Source organism: Myxine glutinosa, chromosome 5 (assembly GCF_964187855.1).
Source record: "Myxine glutinosa chromosome 5, kmMyxGlut1.1, whole genome shotgun sequence".
In the NCBI taxonomy this organism is placed as follows: domain Eukaryota; kingdom Metazoa; phylum Chordata; class Myxini; order Myxiniformes; family Myxinidae; genus Myxine; species Myxine glutinosa.
Genome location: NC_136265.1, coordinates 109,756,485 through 109,780,275, shown reverse-complemented (window position 1 = coordinate 109,780,275; position 23,791 = coordinate 109,756,485). Strand labels below are relative to the sequence as shown.

The 23,791-nt window shown below is 49.0% G+C and overlaps 1 protein-coding gene across 1 annotated transcript in view; it reads left to right on the top strand.

The window, feature by feature from the left end:
• The first annotated feature begins 11,284 nt into the window (after positions 1-11,284).
• LOC137414065 (uncharacterized) overlaps positions 11,285-23,791 on the top strand; it is an 89,734-nt gene continuing 77,227 nt past the window's right edge. The window contains exons 1-2 of the mRNA XM_068099527.2: positions 11,285-11,492; positions 20,303-20,365. Of these exons, the coding sequence (XP_067955628.2) occupies positions 11,285-11,492; positions 20,303-20,365 (271 nt within the window). The remainder of the gene's footprint in view (positions 11,493-20,302; positions 20,366-23,791) is intronic.

Here is a 23,791-nt window from a genome sequence, read left to right as displayed (position 1 = left end):
AATGGTGCACGTCGGTCCTTGTGATATGGCCGTGGCATCGATCCCCGCTGGTCCCTGCCGAACACAACTCACCGAGGGCTCACGTCGGCTATCCGTCGCGCTAAACGCTACCCTGGTCGGTGTCGATGCTTGAGCCGCGTTCTCACCACTCGCGACTCACTCCGCACTCGCACACCGAGGCGTCCCTGCGCCTCCCATACACTCCGCTACCGCACACTCTCCTTCCACATTCGCTGGTGTGCATTCTCCCTCACACACCGTACTCGCACCTGCACACCGAGGCGCACTCACGCCCCTCACACACTTCAGTACACGCTCTTATTCTACACACTCAGGTGTGCACTTTTCCTCCACACTCTCTGTAACACACTCTCCCCTTACACACTCTTCCCGCACACATTCCGTCATACACTTTTCTCGCTCCCACTCGCGCTCCGGTGCACACTTTTCTCTCACACGCACGCCAGTCGCCCTCGTACACCGCACAATGGACCTTCTACGACCGCCCGGGTTTCGTTTCTTTCCCAAGCGCGTGAAAACCCTTTTCGCGCCAACGACACTCGTGCCATTACTCCTACTCACCTTGGGGACCTTCTTTCCCGCCAGCACCTGCAAACCTCCCATTTGGTTAGCAAGCCCGACATCACGGTGCAAATACAGACTTTGTGCGGATTCCATTTCTACCTCCCGCGATTTATCTCCTATTTCTCCCGTCTCCTCAATTTCAATTATAATCATTTCTTCTCCTTCGACGATGGCTGGCGCCAATAAAATTTTCTTTTCCAATTCGGTGACCGTCGGCTTTTTTACACCCCGTGTCGCGATTTCCATACCCTCGGTCAACTTAGCTGCGCTCTGCTCTACCTCGCTCTCTACACGTTCCTCACACCGCGTCACCTCGTCATGTCCCAATGCGACCTCCTCGCCCAACCTTCGCCCAATGTCCTTCCCCGCTTTTTTCATATCCTCCTCTGACGCCACACTCATTTTTTCCAATTCCCAGGTGGATTTGTCTCCCATTTCTTTCAATTGACCACCCATTTTGTTTTCCAACCCCTCCATGTTGCTTGCACCTTGCTTCGTCCCTCATTTCCTTCAATCTATCACCCATTTTGCTTTCCAATTTTTCCATGTCCCTGGCGGATTTGTCACTTTGCACCTCAAAGCATGCTCTGATTTGCGCCATTAATATGCCCATATCCATTGGCGCCGTGGGCTCGGCTCTCGTCGCCATGTGTGAGGCGCCGCCATTTTCTACCCCTACCCTTCTACCCTTCATCAATTTCCTCTTCTTCTACCAACCCTTCCTGTGGGTCCTGGGTCATCAATTCTTCCTTATCATCTACCCCCACCGGCATTCGACCGTTTTGGCTAGCCATGGTACGAATATAAATTTGACTTAATAACTAAATTTCGGTCCGCTCGCAATTTGGGGCCAATTCGTCTAAAAAATTTTTGTTAGGGTTCCAAATCCTACTCCCGGACACCAATTGTTATGGTTTTCCGCCACCCTTCTTACCCTTACCAATGGGGGGATTAAGCCCCTTGTTCTTTCTGGGCCTGGCGGAACCAAGAGACTTGAAACGCCTCTTCAGGGCAAATGCAAGGTAGGGTTTCGGGACCAAGTTTCGCTCGTACCTAAATACCCGCGCCGCCACGGAAGCGGGGAACCAAGCCTCGCACGAGCCATGTGTAATTTGAGTACACCGAGCAGATTGCGTACCACGTGGTCCGTGCAGTCACCGTTAATATTGGACCCCAATTAGAGCGGTTTTACTCGTACCACGCTTAGCCAATGAGGGAAATCACAAGAACGATCGAATGGAAGGAAGAACACAGGTTTAATAATTATTATTCCCAATATTATGTACAATGATCGGTAGAAGCAGAGACACAGAGCAGAACGTAAGCAGTCTTATTCTTAATTCCCAGACTCGGGCCCGTTCACACCCACACAGGGAATTGCAGGCAGGATGATGTTCAGGCCAAACGCGCCGACCTGGTCATCCAGGAACGGCCCCGTCCGGCTCTCCACGGTCACAGCACGTCCCGCGAAGAAGGCAAGCAGGCGGTGGAAGGATCCTCGTAGCGCGTCCCTCGAACGAAAAGCAGATGATGAGGCAGGAAGGTGAAGTACACGTCTCTCAGCACAGCTAGCGGTTCCACAGTGCCTTATCACTTGCGTAACTCAATGCACTATATGCGGCTCGGCTTCAAGCTCAACTGAGCGTCACTTTCATACGAGCGCGTATCCTGGTTCATGCGCGTCTTTCGCCGATCTCGTATCTTTCAAAGTCCTCTGCTGACCGCCAACTCACCGCACTCATCTCTTTAATCCAACTCAGCCCTCGTACCTCAATTGCCAGTGGGGGCTTTGCGCGACAGGTTATATCGACACGCCCTGAACCTTCTCAAACCTTCCATCCACGCCCTGTGACGCAGTGCTGCCGCCACACGCTCTGAGCCCTGATTGGCGGCTCGCGCTTACCGTCAGCTTCTCTGCCGCCCTCCTTCGGTCCCTGCTCGATTTGCCAGGCCGGCCTCGTGTTAATTCATGCCAAAAAAACCAAAGGCAGCACAAAGAGGCATGAGACAATGGAGGCGGGATAAGGCAATGGAAGTACGAGAAGGACCTATTCTCCTTACTCTACTCAACACAGAACTAACTTAGGAAAAGGACTATTCTCACAAATACTAAGAGATAACTGCACTATCGCGAAGCTACATGTTGTTTGTGTGACTAACGATGAGGGGGAAATTTAACCTTTATTATACAAAACTCAAAACCACAACAATATACTACATTATCTTACTTTAAGTTAATCTGTTCCAATACTGAGGATGGTGTGAGTCGTTGCTTTCGACGAATCTCTTCCCTTCGGTTGGCATGCTCACAAAGCATTGTGCGATGGCTGTATAGTCCAAGGTGGGACCCATAGCATCTACCACAAACATCACAGGTATAGACATCTTTGTGGAGGGAGATGGATGTTGACAGGTTTTCCTTTGTTGCCTTTGCTGCTTCTCGCTAGCAAGTATCCCACATTCAAAGTGATCCAGGCCTTTGCGGCAAATGTTACGTCAAGGTGACCCGTTTTTTTCTCAGGTGACAATTGGAATGGCACAAGACTTGAGTTTAGACTTAAGGATGTCCTTATAGCGCTTTCTTTGTCCGTTAGCTGGTGCCAATGAAAGGAAAAACCTGCACAGATAAGTGACTAAAGTGATAGAGGTGTGTGCTATCACTCTCCCACTCTATTCATATGAGCATCGTTGGCTGCAGGTGCAGTGAATGCAACATGCAGTCTGATGCACATAGGCGCAGCAGACTGGCCAGGTCGTCGGTATTATGACGGCTGCCCTTGATGTCCAAAGTGCACACACCTGTCTGCAGATGCTGCGCAGTGATGCCCTAAATTAGTGCCACCACTGACTTTCATAGGCACATTTACATTTACCCACAATGTCGTGCTGCCCAGGCTGACCTACAGGTGCGGATTGATATCTGAGTGTCGTCATAGACCGAGCCGAAAGTAGCTTCCCCCACAAGGAAGTGGGGATCCAATACCCTGGATAAGGGGCCCATACCAGCAGAACGTCCATTGGGTGCCCACGTAGACCGCAGCTGCTGGGCGCCACCCACAAAGAGGGGCCTCCCACATCAGCTTTCTTTAAAGTCCAGTTGTGCAACATAGACGTTTCCAATAACACAATCCTGCATGCCCACCGGCTCCCAATCGCTTCACTGATGGGTTTAATCAAAGACATCATGTTGCACTTCACAACCACATGGTATACCTAGATGTAAATCTCAAATAGGATGAAAAATACCGTGAAACACGTGAAAACCGGACCTTTCGTGGCAGAACTGTTGTTGCTGTAGTTGTTGTTGTGGTTGTTTTTGTGCTCCTTCTGTGTCCGTCACGCTTTATTCTAAAATCTTAAATGGTTCCTGCCGCCGACACATTAAACATCTGCTTCATCCAATTCAGAAAGACAGACCGACTTTTAAAATAGAAACCTGTATCTTTATGTTTAAACAGACACTGATTTTTTTCCAAGTATAATCGATCATTTCTTTTTGTTTCAATACTTTTTCCAGTAACATCCCGACAACCTTTTCCATTTTTGAAAATGTTCTTATTACTTGTTAAATATCTTGCCAACGACTTCAAAGTAAATGGAATGAAATTTACTATGAATTATTTACTCGATCTTACGTCATTTCCTCCATCTTGCTGAAGTACCTTTATGACGTGTGTCAGCGTTATCTTCTTTCTAAACGTACTTGGCATTAGGCTCACATAAGCTATGCTGCTCTACTGAGTTTGGCTGACACTGCTAAAGGAAAGGATGCTAAATGTTACAGCGAGGCAATGGGCCTAGTTAAGGAAGTGGGGACTTTCAGAATCCTCATATGTCTGGTCATCTCTGGGACGAAATACTTGTCCAGATCAACTGAGTCAGCCAGGTATTGCAATCATAGGACATGCAGTTGGATGTTGCATTAGACCTAATCCTGGCGTGTCATGCTCACTTTTCTTAAGAGTCTGCAGATGAACCAGTTTCAGACCCACAGACAAAGTTCAAAGTTGAATTTTTATACAGGGTTATTGATGTTTGTCTGACTGCACTGGACAGTAGATTTGAGCAGGTGTGCTGCATCCTACAGCCATTCGACTTTCTATTTAACATCGCAGCCACGAAAGCTTTAAGTGACAATGATGTTAGAAAAAGCTGAAAAGACCTACCAACCCTGCTAACTGATTCAAATTCAATTGATCTGGAACCCATCGAGCTACTGGAAGAACTCAAGCTTCTGCGCAACTCAGTGCCAGAAAGATGTTCTCCACTTGAAACACTGAGCAAAACAACTAAAAACTTCCTCATGGACACTTATCCAAATGTACACGTGAATCTGAGGGTTTTACTGACGATGCTGGTAACTGTTGCATCTGCAGAACGCTCTTTCTCAAAGCTGAAGCTCATAAAGAGCAACCTGCGCTCTTCAATGTCACAGGACAGACTGTCACACCTGGACATCATCTCAATCGAGAAGGACTTAGGACGAATACTGAAGTATGATGACATTACTGACGACTTTGAATCCCGGAAAAGTAAAAGGGTGAAATTGTGAAGCATCAATGAGTGTGTGAGACATGATATTTTGACTCCATGACTCATACATGTTTGATGCTCTTCTCCGCATCCCCTCAGTGAATATCTGAAGAATTTACGAGCGTATATCCATGAATAGACCAATTCCACCACGTAATACTTCAAAATAATGATCTTTGTGAGCACTTTTCGGAATGATGTGACATTCACTTTGTTCTGTTCTCGAGTTGTTGCCTTTGACCTTTATCTGCAGGAATTCATCATTTTTGTCTGTTCAGTCTGTGCTTCATCTGTGCCCAGTTTGTTGGTGATCGGCAGATCGGTTCATTATTCCCAGAGCTATGTGCGTATAGATATATTCAGAAATATGGGCATGCGCAAGATTGGAGGTCTCGTCTCTTCAAAGCTGTCCATGCGCGCTCGCTTTCGAAGTTAAGTAACTTTTCACAATTGTGTTTTTGTCGAAACTGTATCTTTCTCTCGGTGTATGTACCTATTGGGGTGTCTTTAATAGTATTCTTGGTGTTGGTTTTTCATACCTGTGTACAGAATCGTCGGTCTTTCGTGTCGCGTATTCTGAGGCCTAAGTGTAGTACTAGGCTACCGTGTCCGACCTTGGCTTGAGGCTTTGTTTTTGTCTCAGCGGTTCTCCGATTGCGCTGCAATTACTTTCCGGTCTCTGTTTTTCACGGTCTTTTCACCCCATACTTCCTTGTTTTAAAATCTCAAAAAAAATAAAAATAAATAAAAAGCATTTCCTTCTGTTCTTATTCGTTTATTCGTTCTTATTTGTTCGTTCGTTCTTCGACCACGTTGTTTGTGATCACGTGATCACGTTGTTAAAAAATGTCTCATCTGTCCCCTGAAGACCTGTACTCTGTCATATTCTATAACACCTTTTTCTTCTTCTTCTATAAAAGGATGCTTTCGACTTGCTCACCAAATCTATTCATTCCAAAAAAAAATTCCATCTCTTATAGTGCATCTTTCATTCATTCCCTAAACTCTCCAGCACTCCATCCTCCCTCCAGCGTCCTCAAACGTATTTTTGACTCGAATGTCTCAAGAAACTCATTTTGCAATAAATGTTCGTTTCCCATTAATCGTACACTTTTTAAAACCCCATCACCCCAAAATCCCATTTCCCATCACCCCTCCCCTCTAAATTTGCCCCTCCCCTCCAAATCATCCCCATCACCCATCTCTTTCAAATCTTCCCCCTTGCCCCTCCCCTCCAAATCTTCCCAATCACCCATTCCTTTCAAATCTCCCCCCACATCCCTCCCCTCCGAGACTCTCCCTCGCTCCTCCCCTCCTAGACTTCCCTCTCACCCCTCATCCTCAAAGCGTCCTCCCCGCTTCTTCCCCCTTCCAACTTTCACCTTCATCTCCCTCAACAGAGACCGGATCAGAAATCATCAGATCTGCATTTGCTTTTTCCATCGTGAACTTCGAATAAACGACGTCATTTTTCCTGTCGGAATTTCTCCTCTCATTATTTTATTTTAGCGATTTATTGGGGTTTTTAAGAGGATTCCACAAACTAATTTTGAAGGATTTCTGCAGCTCCGTTTCTGAGATATAAAGATTTAAAAAAATGTTTGTATTTTTGGTCATTGTGATTTTTAAGGTCAAATTTTTTTTTTCATTTCCCAAATGAACCTGTCCATTTCTAAGTCAGATTTGATTTGATTTGCCTTAATTCATAGATTTGATTTGATTTGCTTTAATTCATAGATTTGATTTGATTTGCCTTAATTCATAGATTTGATTTGATTTGCCTTAATTCATAGATTTGATTTGATTTGCTTTAATTCATAGATTTGATTTGATTTGCTTTAATTCATAGATTTGATTTGCCTTAATTCATAGATTTGATTTGATTTGCTTTAATTCATAGATTTGATTTGATTTGCTTTAATTCATGGATTTGATTTGATTTGCCTTAATTCATAGATTTGATTTGATGTGCTTTAATTCATAGATTTGATTTGATTTGCTTTAATTCATAGATTTGATTTGATGTGCCTTAATTCATAGATTTGATTTGATGTGCCTTAATTCATAGATTTGATTTGCCTTAATTCATAGATTTGATTTGATGTGCCTTAATTCATAGATTTGATTTGCCTTAATTCATAGATTTGATTTGATTTGCTTTAATTCATAGATTTGATTTGATTTGCTTTAATTCATAGATTTGATTTGATTTGCCTTAATTCATAGATTTGATTTGATTTGCCTTAATTCATAGATTTGATTTGATGTGCCTTAATTCATAGATTTGATGTGCTTTAATTCATAGATTTCATTTGATTTGCCTTAATTCATAGATTTGATTTGATTTGCTTTAATTCATAGATTTGATTTGATTTGCCTTAATTCATAGATTTGATTTGATGTGCCTTAATTCATAGATTTGATTTGATTTGCTTTAATTCATAGATTTGATTTGATGTGCCTTAATTCATAGATTTGATTTGATGTGCCTTAATTCATAGATTTGATTTGATTTGCTTTAATTCATAGATTTGATTTGATTTGCTTTAATTCATAGATTTGATGGGCTTTAATGCAAAAACCTACTTATTTCTTTGATAATTATTAATTCCAGGGTTATTGGTACAAATGTGATTTTCACCCTTTGATGACCTTGACATTTAACTTGGTTCATTGTTGGCCACATATCATACTCTGGTTGACCCACACTACTATCCTATCAAGTTTGGTTACAATCGGTACAGGCATAGCCGAGATGTGACAATACATTACCCATGATGGTGGAAAGACAGATACACGCAGAGACAGACAGAGCTGCTCATTCTAATGCTTCGCTAACCTCCTCCGGAACCGAGGTAGGTATCGATTCTTGGCCTGAAGATCTGTCACGATAGTATTAGCACTCCATAGAAAGGGCCCCCATGTGAGGTTTGCAGGAGGCCACCCACATACCCAGCGGAGGCTCTGCATATCGGGTACTGTCAGCCAGAGCCAGTTGAGCCTAGGACTTGCATAAGGCAGCTTGTAGTGGTTACCGGTAGCATGACACAATTACCCTGCACCGGCCGATGACGCAACCCGCGAGCAGTCACGTGTCCGGACTCGCCCGGGCGTGTTGAGACTTGCCTTTACCGGGCGAACGCTTGCCTTGCATACCATGCCCCGCCTGAGAGGCGTGGCTTTTGTGTGTTGAATTTCTGATATATATTGCCACCCGTTCGATGGGCTGATTCAGTGCTTTGGAGTTCGTTTGAGTGAGCTGGGAATAAATAGCTCAGAGAAACCTAATTCCTGGCGTCGTCCATTTTGTCCGATTTTATCGTGCGAGCACAGCTCCCACAATTGGTGACCCCGACGTGATCTGGCCGAGCAAAATTTATCAGCCTCCTTGGCCAGTGCGCGAGGGTCCGTGATGGGCGAATTAGCCAAAGCTAACCGTACCTGCCCGGGTAGCCGCTGGAGGAACAGCTCGCGGAAGAGGAAGTCCGGGCTGTAGTCACCGAGAAGAGCAAGCATGTGGTCCATGCTTTCGGATGGACGGGCCTCGCCCAGCTCCGGGAGGTCGAGTAGTTGTCGTGCGCGTTCGGTCTCCGTGAGTCCAAACGCACCGAGGAGTAGGTCTTTGAGCGCGCCGTATTTGTCGGCGTCCGGCGGGTGCTGTACGAAGCTCAGAAGCTGGGAAGCGGAGGAGGCGTTGAGCACGGAGACCACATGGTGGTAGCGCGTCGTGTCCTCCGTAATGTTCCGCAGGGCGAAGAGAGAATCCGCTTGAGCAAACCAAACGGCCGTGTGAGATTCCCAAAAGCCCGGGAGCTTCAAAGCTAGAGCTGACTCCATCGCCGTGTTCGTAGAAAGGGGTCAGGGTCAGAAAGGGACCAGCAGCGCCACCTCTCTGCCGTATCCGAATTTACGACGGACATCCGGCACGTCGCGGGCAAGGACAACGCTGTGGCCGATTGCCTCTCCCGGTCCGGCGCGAATGCCGTCCACCTGGGTGTGGACTTCGCCCGCATGGCGGCCGACCAGACCGCCGACCCCACGGTGCAAGCCCTCCAGACAGCGGACACAGGCCTGCGGTTGGCCGACGTCCCCTTCGAGGACACAGGCACAGTTATCCTGTGCGACATCTCCCTGGGCCAACCACGCCCCATCGTGCCCACCGGATGGCGGCAGCACATTTTTGACGCCCTCCACGGCCTTTCCCACCCGGGCCGGAAAGCATCACAGAAGCTCGTGGCAGCGAAATTCGTCTGGCACGGGCTCCGTAAAGACGTCCGCGACTGGGCCAATGCCTGTGTCGCCTGCCAGCGCGCGAAGGTCCACCAGCACACCCAGGCCTCGTTGGCACCATTCGACGTGCCCGCGCGGCGCTTCGACCACGTCAATGTGGACCTGGTGGGACCCCTTCCCTCCTCGTGGGGCTTCACCCACCTCCTCACAATGGTGGACAGGACCACCAAGTGGCCGGAGGCCGTCCCGCTGGCATCAACAACATCCGCCGACGTGGCACAGGCCTTCATTGGCACCTGGATTGCCCGTTTCGGCGCCCCCTCGGACATCTCCTCCGACAGAGGCCCGCAATTCACCTCCGAGCTTTGGGGCGTGGTCGTCCAGGCCTTGGGGGTCAAGCTTCACCGCACCACGGCCTACCACCCCCAAGCCAACGGCTTGTGCGAGCGGTTCCACCGCTCAATGAAGGCCGCTCTCAGGGCCAGCCTCCAGGACGACGGTTGGACCGACAGGCTCCCGTGGGTCCTATTGGGCCTCCGAACGGCCCCTAAAGAGGACCTCCAGGCTTCCACCGCCGAGCTGGTCTACGGCCAGCCACTGCGCGTGCCGGGCGAATTCATCGCTGACGCCACCGGCCCCTGGTCCGCGGCTCGCCAACGCTCGGTACTCCAGGAGGCCGCCAGGAGATTTGCCCCCGTGCCCACGTCCCACCACGGCTGCCCCCAACCCCACGTCCCCCCAGCACTTCGCACTGCGGAGTACATTTTTATCCGGCACGACGCACACCGGCGACCGTTCCGGCCGCCGTACGATGGACCTTTCCGGGTCCTGAAGAGGGACGACAAGTCGTTCACCATCGACATCGGCGGCAAGGCGGACCGCATCTCCGTGGACCGCCTCAAGACGGCCCATTTGGACCTCGACCAACCTCCACGGTTGGCCCTTCCTCCACGTCGGGGCCGTCCCCCGTCAAACAGGCCCCCCGCCCGACCATCCACCGCCCCGCCACCTACCACCCCCACACGAATCGTCAAGGGTCGTTTCGGCCGGGTCATCAAGACCCCCGTCAAACTGACTCTCCCGGTGCATGTTAATTCTGGGGGGGCGTGTGTAGCGGTTACCGGTAGCATGACACAACTACCCTGCACCGGCCGATGACGCAACCCGCGAGCGGTCACGTGTCCGGACTCGCCCGGGCGTGTTGAGACTTGCCTTTACCGGGCGAACGCTTGCCTTGCATACCACGCCCCGTTGAGAGGCGTGGCTTATCTATTTGCATACCACGCCCCGCCTGAGAGGCGTGGCTTTTGTGTGTTGAGTTTCTGATATATATTGCCGCCCGTTCGATGGGCTGATTCAGTGCTTTGGAGTTCGTTTGAGTGAGCTGGGAATAAATAGCTCAGAGAAACTTAATTCCTGACGTCGTCCATTTTGTCCGATGTTATAGTGCGAGCACAGCTCCCACAAGCTAAAAAAAAACAGCTACCCTGCTACCATGTTCCCATACTACTGCTTACCTAAAAAAGGGGACTGAACATGAAAAGTGCTATTGTTCTGCAACGGTAAACCACGGATACATAGAAATACCAAGAAATAAAAGATGACCTTCTGTGCTCCTGCCCCAATAGGCAATACTCAATAGTAACAACTCGGTTTTATTTGGACAGTTGTTTCATTCATTAACTTCATATTATATCGTGTTTGTCGCTTTACTCTCTTTTTACATTTTAAATGCGTCTGTTTATTCATTTCTCACCCCAAGACACAGAAATACAACACCAACAAAACTGCGTGAGCAACCTGATGAAGACAAGTGGAGCGTGTGGCGAATCTGCGTGCGAGAAACCGCTCCCATGATCAATGGGAACATCCTCATGCAGGCGAGTGGTGAATCTGCCTGCGAGAAAGCGCTCCCATGGTCCACGGGAACCTCCGAATGAAGGTGAGTGGTGAATCTGCGTGCGAGAAAGCGCTCCCATGGTCCATCAAACGTGGGACCGAGTCCACGAGCACGCGCTCCACGATGAAGGGACACGTGACCAACAAGGATCAACAACCGATGAGGGGAAACATGGTCGTTCCGAGAGCTTCTGTGGACCCCGGGTCCAGCGTTGGTGAACACGAGGACAAGGACTCGATACCCGGTACGTGCCGTGTTCGCTGCACCGTGAACTGGTGGTTCCCGTGCACGGTCCGTGCTCCATTGCACAAACCAACGGCTCAGGTAGAGGGAACCGCACGTGAGTGTGGAGGAAAACAGACGAATTGTTGCTGTTAGTGGAGAAAATAAACCAAACGGAATGTTTAGATCCTTCTGATCGATCACGTGGTCATGCATTTATTACGTACGCACTGTTTGAGTGTGATGGTGATTTTGGAATTGAAACGGACAAAAGGGAGGGAATGGAGGCACATAACAATGAAGGTTGAGGCGGAACTGTTTATTGTATAAATGAAGCACGTGGTCATACCGTGTGTCACATGATAATAACATGATAAAAAACAACAACATAAAAAACAAACAAATAAAAAACACCAGCAATCCCAACATTGAGGTGCGGTGCTATGCGCACGACTTGTTTGCCAAGGAGAGAAGCAACAACGCGGTTAACAAAAAGAGTTTATTTGCAAAGCTCAACTATAGCACTGACGTGCGCGGGGCTGCGCGCCCCGTGTATATCCCGAGGCCACGCCTACCCCTCGGGCGTGGCCGACATCCTCTTGGTGCATGGAATGATGTCACCGCGCCAGTGAGCCATCGTGTCCGCCACACGCGCCCCCCCCAGAATTCCCGCGCACCTGAAGGGTCAGTTTGCGGGGCAAACGGATGACCCGGCCAAAGCGCCCTCTGGCGGAATCTGGGACGCCGGGATGTCATCTGGGATGCCTCCGGCGGCACCTGGGATGGGTGCAGGACCGGGGGGGGGGGGGGCGTCCCGGCAGGGCTGGGTGGTGTCGGAGGTCCGCCCGCCGGGGGGCGGCCCCGACGCGGGGGCCGAGCCACTGGCGGGGGGTGGTCTACGTCGAGGTGGGCCGGCTTGAGGCGGTCCACGGAAACGCGGTCAGGAGTACCGCCGATGTCGAGGGTGAAGTGTTTCGCCCCGGTCTCCAGCACGCGGAAGGGTCCGTCATACGGGGGCCGCAGCGGTGTCCGGTGGGCGTCGTGGCGGATGAACACGTACTCCGCCATGCGAAGCTCCGGGGCGACGTGCGTTGGCGGGCACCCGTGGTGCGCCGTCGGTACCGGGGCGAACCTCCGGGCAGTCTCCTGCAGTGCGGAGTGACCATGGTGCCGTGGAGTCAGGGAGGAACTCGCCCGGCACCCGCAGCGGTTGTCCGAAGACCAACTCAGCCGCGGATGCGCGCAGGTCGTCCTTGGGCGCCGTCCGGAGGCCCAGCAGGACCCAGGGGAGCCTGTCGACCCAGCCGCCGTCGCGGAGGGTGGCCCGGAGCGCGGCCTTCAAGGAGTGGTGGAAGCGCTCGCACAGGCCGTTGGCCTGGGGGTGGTAGGCCGTGGTGCGGTGCAGCTGGATGCCGAGCCCCCGCGCGACCGCCCCCCAGAGCTCCGAGGTGAACTGGGGGCCGCGGTCGGACGAGATGTCCGAGGGGGTGCCGAACCGGGCAACCCAGGTTGCGATGAACGCCTGCGCGACGTCCGCCGCCGCCGTCGTCGCCGCCAAAGGCGAGGTCACGTCTTTTCGAAGCTGTTCCATGCGCTCACGCTTTCGAAGCTAAGTGATCTTTCTCAATTGTGTTTTTGTCGAGACTGTATCTATCTTTCTGTGTATGTACCTATAGCGTATCTTTTGGAAAATTTTCGGTGCTAATTTTTCGTACATGTATACACAATCTTCGGTTAACGCGTATCGAGTATTCTGCGGCCTAGTACTCGTAGGCTTAGTCTACCGTACCGTCTCCGACCTTGTGGTTTTGTTTTTCTCTCAGCGATTCGTCGAATGCGCTGCAATTATTTTATTTTCGTTCTCTGTTTCGTCCCAGTCGTTCACCCCATACCTCCTTGTTTAATATCTCTACTCCAAAAAAAAAAAAACCCAAATTTTTTTTTCCTTCCCAGGTCTTATTCGTTTATTTGGTTCATATTTGTTCGTTCGTTCTTCGTTCGCGATCACGTGGTTAGAAATGTATAATCTCTCACCTGAACAAGTATTTTCTCTCATATATTATAACACCCTTTTCTTCATTTCCTACAAAAGGATGCTTTCGTCTTGCTCACCAAATCTATTCATTCCAAAAAAGATATATAAAACCATCTCTTACAGTTCCTCCTTTCTACATTCCCTAAACTATCCAGAACTCCATCCCTCCTCCAGTGTCCTCAAACGTATTTTTGACTCGAAGGTCTCAAACTCATTTTGCAAAAAATGTTCGTTTCCCATGAATCGTACACTTTTCAAAATCCAATCTCACCCCTCCCCTCCAAATCCTCCCCATCACCCATCCCTTTCAAATCTCCCCCCTTGCCCCTTACCTCCCCTCCCTCCTAAACTCCCCCCATACCCCACCCCTCCGAGACTCTCCCTCGCTCCTCCCCTCCTAGACTCCCCTCTCACCCCTCCTCCTCAAAGCATCCTCCCTGCTTCTTCCCCCTTCCAACTTTCACCTTCATCTCCCCCACCCTTCTGCCTCGCTCTTCCCCCTCCTCAAATGTGCCTCACCTTCCCCCTTCCCCCTCCTCAAAACCTCACTGTGCCTCACCCAATCTCCATCAAACCTCTTGTCCGCCCCATTCTTCCCTTTCTCCAAGCTATTCTGAAATCTCTGAAATCTCTGACACACCTTCAACAGCTCTCCCTACCTCTTCCTCCTCTTCCACATCTTACCCTACCCCTCCCCCCCCCCCCTGTTCTGGACCAGATGCTCCCCCTTCCTCTTCATTAACGGTATGGATCTCAAACATCTGGGGCCTTCGCTCAAACTTGACTGACCTCTCCATACAGGTTGCTTCTGACAAACCAGATGTGATCTGCTTAACAGAAACTTTCCTCCTTCATGATGTCTCTGATGCCTTGGTATCTCTCCCAGGTTACTCCCTCCTCAGGTATGATAGACCTGAGCCTCGTCCTGGAGGTGGGGTTGCTATCTTTATAAAAAACTCTTCCTCACTCGCCCTCCACTGCCCTCTCTCCACCTCACCCCCAGGAATACCTTTGGCTACGGCTTCCCCTTTGCTCCCACCTTTTGTTCATATGTGTGTTGTACCGTCCACCAAACAGCGATGACTCCATCTACATCTCGCTGTCTGATAATATGGACCAACTTCTATCCACCCATCCCAACTCTCTCGTCCTCATATGTGGTGATTTCAATTGTCACCATGCCAGTTGGCTGTGTGTGGGTACCTCTCTCACCAGCCATGGCTCTTCAGCAAAGGACTTCTGCGACTCACTGGGACTGACACAATCTGTCAATTTCCCGACCCGGATCTCAGTCAACGGAGCATCTTCTCTTCTGGATTTGGTTATGACAAACTTCCCTGAAAATGTCTGCTGCTCTTCTTCTGCTCCAATCGGCTCATCTGATCATGTGCTTGTCAAAGTGGACATCTCTCTGACCATTCTCAGAGAGCCTCCTCAGCGTCGACGAGTCTGGCATTTCACTTCGGCCAACTGGCACGGTCTTCAAGCAGCCATCAATCATCTGGACTGGTCTCCCATCTCTACCACCTCTGACATCAACTCATCCTGGGAATTCTTCCAAAGTAAATTGCTCTCTCTCATGCACAGATTTATCCCATCTCGTCTTCAGTTGTCATACCCTTCCTCCCGTCCATGGTACACGGAATCTTGTGGTGAGGCTGTTGCCCAGAAACAACTTGCCTTCGTCTCCTGGAAAGCAAATCCAACGGAAGGAAATCTCATTTCCTTTCACAAAGCCCGAAACAAGTGTGTGTCCACCCTCAGGAGAGCAAGGAAACAATATCTCACCGTTCTCAAGACCGAACTCTCTTATCTGTCTCCCTCTTCCAAATCCTGGTGGCGTCTGGTCAAATCCGTTTCTGGTGTTTGTTCCCCCTCCATCCCCTCCCTTACCTCAAACGGCTACACAGCTGACTCCACACGTGAAAAAGCTGAATGCCTCAACTCTGTGTTTGCCTCTAAATCTTGTGTCCCAAACCCATCCCTCTCTGTACCCACCATACCCAGTCATACCCTGCTGCTCCTGGACTCCGTGTCCTTTCCTCCTGACAAGGTGGAAAAGTTTCTGTCAACCCTCGACTCTGATTCTGCAACTGGACCCGACGGCATCAGCCCACGGGTCCTAAAATCCTGCTCTGCTGCTCTATCTCACCCTCTCTCTGTTCTCTTCACCCTCTCTTTTGCTCAAGGTCAACTGCCATCTGCTTGGAAATCAGCCAACATCACCGCTTTGCACAAAAAAGGTGCAAAAACTGATCCTAGCAACTACAGACCAATCAGCCTTCTCCCAATTATCAGCAAAGTCATGGAATCCATCATTGCTTCGGATATGAAATCTTTCCTCTTCTCCAATGGCTTGATCTCTGATCATCAATTTGGTTTCAGACCAGGTCACTCTACTCTGGACATGCTGCTTCTGCTGTCTCAACAATGGATGGAGGTCCTCAATGCCAAACAGGAAATTAGAGCTGTCTCCCTCGACATATCACGTGCCTTCGACACGGTCTGGCACCCCGCTCTGCTCACCAAACTCTCCTCCTTTGGTATCCATGGAAATCTCCACGCATGGCTGGCGGACTTCCTCTCTAGTCGTCGTCAACGTGTGGCCCTGAATGGGTTGCTCTCATCTCCTCTTCCTGTTCAGGCTGGAGTTCCCCAAGGCAGTGTTCTGGGCCCCGTGCTTTTTCTGGTCTTCATCAATGATCTCTCTGACTCTCTCGAAAATCCTCTCTATCTCTTTGCTGATGACTCCACTCTCTGCCGCTCCATTCCTCTTCCCTCAGACCGGCAGTCTGCTGCCTCCTCACTCTCTGAAGACCTGGACAAAATCACAGACTGGTCAAACAAGTGGAACATGTCTTTCAATCCTGACAAATCTCACACTCTTACTATGTCTCTCCGAAAAGATCGACTGGACAACCCTCCCATCTACTTTCTCAACAATCCTCTCCAAGAAGTTCTGTCGCTCAAGATTTTGGGTCTCACTATCTGCCATGATCTTTCTTGGGAAAACCACATTTCCAAGCTGGCCTCCAAAGCCAGTCGCCGACTGGGCATCCTCCGTCGTGCGAAGTCCTTCCTCGGCACACCTGAGCTCCTCACCACATACAAGGCTTTCATCCGCAGCTCAATGGAATACTGTTCTCCCCTGTGGGCCGGTGCTCCTGCCTCACACCTAGCTCGGCTTCACGCTGTTGAAACCAAAGCTTTCAGAATTATTGGAATCTCCCGCGATGAAGCTATCTCTGAGGGCCTTTCACTCACTCACCGCAGGCAGGTAGGTGGTCTTTCTGTCTTCTACCGACTCCTCTCCGGCCTTGCACCCCCAGCTCTCTCTGTGCTCTGTCCCCCAAATATTCCTACAGGTCGCACAAGATCTGCCAGCAACCCTCTGATGGTTAAACTGCCGAAATCTCGGCTCTCTGCTCACCTTCACTCTTTCATTCCTCTTTTCTCCCGCTTCTGGAACAAACTCCCTCACTCCCTTCAATCCCACTCCTCCCTCCAGGTCTTTAAAACAGCTGTTCACCACCATCTCTTATCTTCCCCCATCCAAAACCTTGATCTTTTCTACCCCCGCTAATTCACCCCAGATCCACCTTGTTTGAAATTCCAACTTCTTTCCTGGAAGTCCTGGCAGTGTCCATATGTTTTATACCTCTCCCACCGCCCCCTTCCCACGCCCCCCCCCCCCCCCAAAGCCCTCGCCCTCTCTCAGATCTCTCGATGTCTCCATGTCTCTCGGTCCCTGCTCTCAAATGTTGTGTTTGTGTCCTTCCCCCTCTCTCCCCATCTTGTCTACCGCTCCCTATGTTATATGTTTTATGTGTCGGTTTGTCTTTCTGTGTGATTAATGTTCGCTCTTTCACGAGCCTCGATCTTGTATACAAACAAAAAAAAAAAAAAAAAAAAAAAAATCACCTGTTTTGGTTTTGTTTGGATGTCAGGGTGTGTGGCATACATAGAGCCTTGCGGCGCTGAAAGCGACATTAAACTTTAAAAAGAAGAAGGGCCACCGAATGAAGTTTACTGAGCGATTAGCGCACATTTGCGCGTTGTGCTATCGAGGTCGGAGGCATCCCGGTTTGAGGCGTCCATCACCGGCGCACTGCACGGTCGTTCACATATATATTTTTTATTTGCTTTTTTTGAATGCAGAATCGAGGCTCGTGAAAGAGCTAACATTTATCACACAAAAAAAATCAAACAGACACACAAAGTATATAATAAGGGGAGCGGTAGACAAGATGGGGAGAGAAGGGAAAGCACATAAACACAACATTTGAGAGCAGGGACATCAGAAGGTCTGTGGGAGGGAGTGGGCTTGCGGGGAGGAGGCGTTGGAAGGGGGGGGGGGGGGGGGGGTGGGTGGGAGCATTATAAAACTTAAGGGCACTGCAAGGACTTCCAGGAAAGAGGTTGGTATTTCAAAAAAGTGGATCTGGGGTGAAATTAGCGGGGTAGAAAAGATCAAGGTTTTGGATGGGGGAAGATAAGAGATGGTGGTGAACAGCTGTTTTAAAGACCTGGAGGGAGGAGTGGGATTGAAGAGAGAGAGTGAGGGAGTTTGTTCCAGAGGCAGGAGAAAAGAGGAATGAAGGAGTGAAGGTGAGCAGAGAGTCTTGATTTTGGCAGTTTAACTATAAGAGGGTTGCAGGCAGATCTTGTGCGACCTGTAGGAATATTTGGGGGACAGAGCCCAGAGAGAGCTGGGGGAGCAAGGGCAGAGAGGAGTCGGTAGAAGACAGAAAGACCACCAACCTGCCTGCGATGAGTAAGTGAAAGGCCCTCAGAGTTAGCTTCATCGCGGGAGATTCCATTGATTCTGAAAGCTGTGGTTTCAACAGCGTGAAGACGAGCTAGGTGTGAGGGAGGAGCCCCGGCCCAGAGGGGAGAGAAGTATTACATTGAGCTGCAGATGAAAGCCTTGTTTGTGGTGAGGAGCTCAGGTGTGCCGAGGAAGGACTTCACACGACAGAGGATGCCCAGTCAGCGACTGGCTTTGGAGGCCAGATTTCAAATGTGGTTTTCCCAGGAAAGATCATGGCAGATAGTGAGACCCAACAGCTTGAGTGACAGAACTTCCTGGAGAGGATTATTCAGAAAGTGTATGGGAGGGTTGTCCAGTCGGTCTTTTCGGAGAGACATCCTAAGAGTGTGAGATTTGTCAGGATTGAAAGACATGTTCCACTTGTTTGCCCAGTCTGTGATTTTGTCCAGGTCTTCAGAGAGTGAGGAGGCTGCAGACTGCTGATCTGAGGCATGAGGAATGGAGCAGCAGAGAGTGGAGTGATCAGCAAAGAGATAGAGAGGATTTTCAAGAGAGTCAGAGAGATCATTGATGAAGACCAGAAAAAGCACAGGGCCCAGAACACTGCCTTGGGGAACTCCAGCCTGAACAGGAAGAGGAGATGAGAGAAACCCATTCAGGGCCACACGTTGACTACGACTAGAGAGGAAGTCCGCCAGCCATGCGTGGAGATTTCCATGGATACCAAAGGAGGAGAGTTTGGTGAGCAGAGCGGGGTGCCAGACCGTATCGAAGGCACGTGATATGTCGAGGGAGACAGCTCTAATTTCCTGTTTGGCATTGAGGACCTCCATCCATTGTTGAGACAGCAGAAGCAGCATGTCCAGAGTAGAGTGACCTGGTCTGAAACCAAATTGGTGATCAGAGATCAAGCCATTGGAGAAGAGGAAAGATTTAAATGTGGTGGCGGGTGTCTGTTGCGGTTGTTTGTTTGTTGATTGTGGTGGAGGCGGCATGGCGGTTGAGTTGTGGTTGAGAGAGAACGTTGTGGCTGATGTGCATGGCGAGGCTTGTATGATATTTTAATGAACTGAATTGATAATAATAAATGTTTATGAATTTCTCATTTCCGCTGTGGGTTTCAGACTCGAACCGGATGCCAATTTCACAGCAAAGCAGGAGCATCCTGATTGTGTATCTGGAGACTTGTATTGAGAAAACTTGTTGAAAGCTGTCTTTGTCACTGTCTTTGTCTTTCCCTCGCAGTCTCCATGTGCTGTCTTTGTCTTTCCCTCGCGGTCCCCATGTGCTGTCTTTGTCTTTCCCTCACGGTCCCCATGTGCTGTCTTTGTCTTTCCCTCGCGGTCCCCATGTGCTGTCTTTGTCTTTCCCTCGCGGCCCCCATGTGCTGTCTTTGTCTTTCCCTCGCGGTCCCCATGTGCTGTCTTTGTCTTTCCCTCGCGGTCCCCATGTGCTGTCTTTGTCTTTCCCTCGCGGTCCCCATGTGCTGTCTTTGTCTTTCCCTCGCGGTCCCCATGTGCTGTCTTTGTCTTTCCCTCGTGGTCCCCCTGTACTGTCTTTGTCTTTCCCTCGCGGTCCCCATGTGCTGTCTTTGTCTTTCGCTCGTGGTCCCCATGTGCTGTCTTTGTCTTTCCCTCATGGTCCCCCTGTACTGTCTTTGTCTTTCCCTCGCGGTCCCCATGTGCTGTCTTTGTCTTTCCCTCATGGTCCCCCTGTGCTGTCTTTCCCTCGCGGTTGTCAGCTCTTTCACGAGCCTCGATTCAGTATAGAAAAAGAAAAGAAAAAAAAAAGCACTTGTGTTTGATTTGACCAATCATCCCACAGCCAATTATTAAACATCCGTTGGTCATATGATTTGTCTTTTCATCTTTGCTGATTTTGAATGTTTTAATAACGTTTGGATATCCTCTATTTGGTACTTTTCCCCTCATTAAATAAATTGAGTGAACGTGGAGGTTGAAGATATTTTTTGATTTAGGAATTCAGAAATATTACCTCAAGTTTTTCTTTGTATTTTTCTTTCCAGATTATATTGTACAAGTGAAGGTGGAGTCTGACCTGATGGATGATTGGTCCTCACAAGGCAAAGGTTTGAACAACAATCTGCTTTTTGATGTTACACATAATGATTGTACAATGTTCGGAACGTTGTTTGAAAGAGAGGAGTCTGGTGTTGGCTGAACGGTTAAGGTGGCTAGCTTGAGATTCCCCATATGGAGTTCTTTACAATGAGCCATGTTTAAATTTTTCCCATAGAGCGGTTTTGGAGATATTGAGGTGCATCGTTTTTCGGTTTTTCCAAGATTCCGCCTGCACCACACGGCCTATGACGGCATGATTATCATTAAAATATTCTAAAGGAGGAGGCGCTCCTCTGGTGAAAATTTCGTGCCCATCAGACCAACAACAGTTGCTGAGAAGAAAATTCACAATGATCAGAAAAGTGTTGTACTTGTCGAATTATGACGTCATAACGAAGGCACTGATGACATCATCATTAACATATCTTATTCCCCCATGGGGAGTAGTTGACAATGAGCCAGGTCTCAATTTTTTCCATCGAGTGGTTTGGGAGATATGGAGGTGTAACGTTTTTCCAAGATGGCGTCTCGTGACCTGTGACGTCATAATTATGAACAAAAATATTCTACATGCGGAGGCACTCCCCTGGTAAAATTTCGTGTCAATCGGACTAACGGTCAAGAAAATGAATTTTAAACATATGGGGCAGAGGGGGGCAATAGGGGCAATACACCTAGCGCTCACCTGGTAGAATAAACAGTATACAGTATACTGCAACAACTAATAATAATAATAATAATACATTTATTTTATATAGCGCTTTTCAAGAAGCCCAAAGACGCTTTGACAGAGTACAAAAAACAAGTGCAAAAAGACAAAAATCAAGAGGTAAATAATCAAAGCAAAAGGAAGGAGAAGAGATAGTCGGGGGTTAAATGCTGTGGGTTAAATGTTGAATGCAGTGTTGAACAGGTGGGTCTTGAGTGATGTTTTGAATGTGGTGAGTGAGGAGGAGTCTCTGATGGTGTGAGGTAGTGAGTTCCAGAGGGTGGGAGCAGCGATGGAGAAGGCCCTGTCCCCCCAGGATCTGAATTTGGTCCGGATGGGGGGGGGGGGGGGGGGGGGGGGGGTCAGGAGGTTGGTACCAGCAGAGCGGAGGTTGCGGGTGGGAGTGTGTCTGGAGAGGAGGTCAGCCAGGTAGGATGGGGCCAGGTTATGGAGGGCTTTGTAGGTCAAGAGGAGGATTTTGTACTGGATTCTCTGGGGGATGGGGAGCCAGTGAAGCTTGTAAAGGACGGGGGTGATGTGATCACGGGTCCGGGAATGGGTGAGTAGAAGGGCAGCGGAGTTCTGAATGTATTGGAGTTTATTGGTGATTATTGAGGGTGAACCATAGAGGAGGCTGTTGCAGTAGTCCAGACAGGAGGTGATGAAGGTGTGGATGAGGGTTTCTGCAGCCGTGGAGGAGAGGGATGGACGGAGACGGGCGATGTTTTTCAGGTGAAAGAAGGCTGTCTTTGTGATCTGTTTATTTTTATTTGTCGAAGGAGAGGGTTTGGTCAAAGATGATGCCAAGATTCCGGATGTGAGGGGAGGTGGATACTGGGAAACCGTCGATGTTGAGGGCAAAGTTATGGGTGGATTTGGTGAGCGTTTTTGGGCCAATGATGATTATTTCAGATTTATCATAGTTAAGTTTGAGGAAGTTGATTTGAAGCCAGGATTTTATTTCAGTGATGCAGTTTGTCAGGATAGAGTGGGTGGCGGTGGAGATGGACTTGGTGGAGATGAAAAGCTGGATGTCATCGGCGAAGCAGTGGAATTGGAGACCATGACGGCGGATTAAGTGACCAAGGGGGGACAGGTACAGGATGAAGAGGAGGGGGCCAAGAACTGAACCTGGGGGAGGGGAGCAGTGGGGGATTTGCAGTTATTGATGGAGATGAACTGGCATCTGTCAGAGAGGTATGATTTGATCCAAGAGAGGGCAGTGCCGGTAATGTTAAAGGTGGTTTCAAGTCGGGTGAGGAGGATGGTGTGATTGATGGTGTCAAAGGCGGCGCTGAGGTCGAGGAGGATGAGAATGTTGAGGTTGCTGGCGTCGGAGGAGAGGAGAAGGTCGTTGGTGATTTTGAGGAGAGCAGTTTCAGTACTGTGGTTGGAGCGGAATCCAGATTGGAATGTTTCATACAGGTTATTGGCAGAGAGGTTATGTTTGAGTTGAGTGGCTACAGCGCGTTCCAAAACTTTTGACAGAAAGGGTAGGTTGGAGATGGGTCTGAAGTTATTTAGGGTGTCAGTGTTGAGTCCAGGTTTTTTCAGAATGGGGGTAAGAGCAGCAATTTTGAGGGACGGTGGGACGATGCCTGTAGACAGGGAGGAGTTTATTGTTGCAGTGATAAGTGGAGAGAGAGCAGGAAGGGAGGCCTTGACAAAGCTTGAGGGGATGGGGTCAAGAGTGCAGGTGGCAGTTTTCATTCCTATGAGGAGTTCAGAGAGGTCAGTAGTAGAGACTGGGGAGAACTGAGACAGGGGTTGGCAGGATAAGGGGGGGCAGGTGGTTTGAGGGGGAGTGGGTGCGGTGGTGGTTAAGCTGTTGTAGATGTTGTCAATTGTTGATGTTGATGTTGATGTTGTCAACTAAAGGTGTTTTAAACCAATTTAAATGGTTGCGAGAAGACAGGGCAGCATGTAGAATCGTACGAACATAATCATAAGACCTTAAACAAAAAAATAGCTATTTTGCTATTTTGCTATAAATAGCCCCCCCCTACCCCAACCCCAACCCCTTTCCTCCCCGTTGGGAAATGGAGGGAGACGACTTGCCATTGCTCTCGGAGGGAGCGGGTGTTTCTGGTTTGTAAAAATCAAGAAAAATATTCCTTTCCCTTCACCTCGTGCCCCAGTTATTAATTTCTTATTTATACTTTTATTCTTCATGTGCTTCTTTGTGTAATTATGTCCTTTGTGTGCTTCTGTGTTACTGCAAGTTAAGCTTGATGATTTATTTTGAGTAATTAGGATGTAATTTGTAAATAGGAATTAGGAATGAAAGATATTTAAATTTTATTGCAAATTGTTCCACCTCACCTCGCTTCACCTGTTGGTGTTGGTTCAGGTGAAGGCAGCACATGAACTTCTTTCTTTATCAGTACCTGTTAAGCATATTTATTTTCTTTTGTTAATGTTTCTCGAAACTCCTTCACCTTCTGTTATTTTGCTTGTCGACGAGCCTCGTCTCTGCAGAAAATGGCCGTGTGGTGACCTGATCATGAAGCTCATAAAGAATCTGAATCTTGAATGATGACGATGCTTTTGGAGATGTCCGGGGACTTTGTGCACGCATGAAAGGTTGTGGCAGAAGCCGTTGCTTACCGTGGTGCAATCATTCTGATTGAAGGCTGAAGATTTGTTTTTATTTAGATCATTATTTTATTCTTGTTTTTACACATTTTAATCGACCCGGTGTGTACCCTGGATTAGAATAGGTACA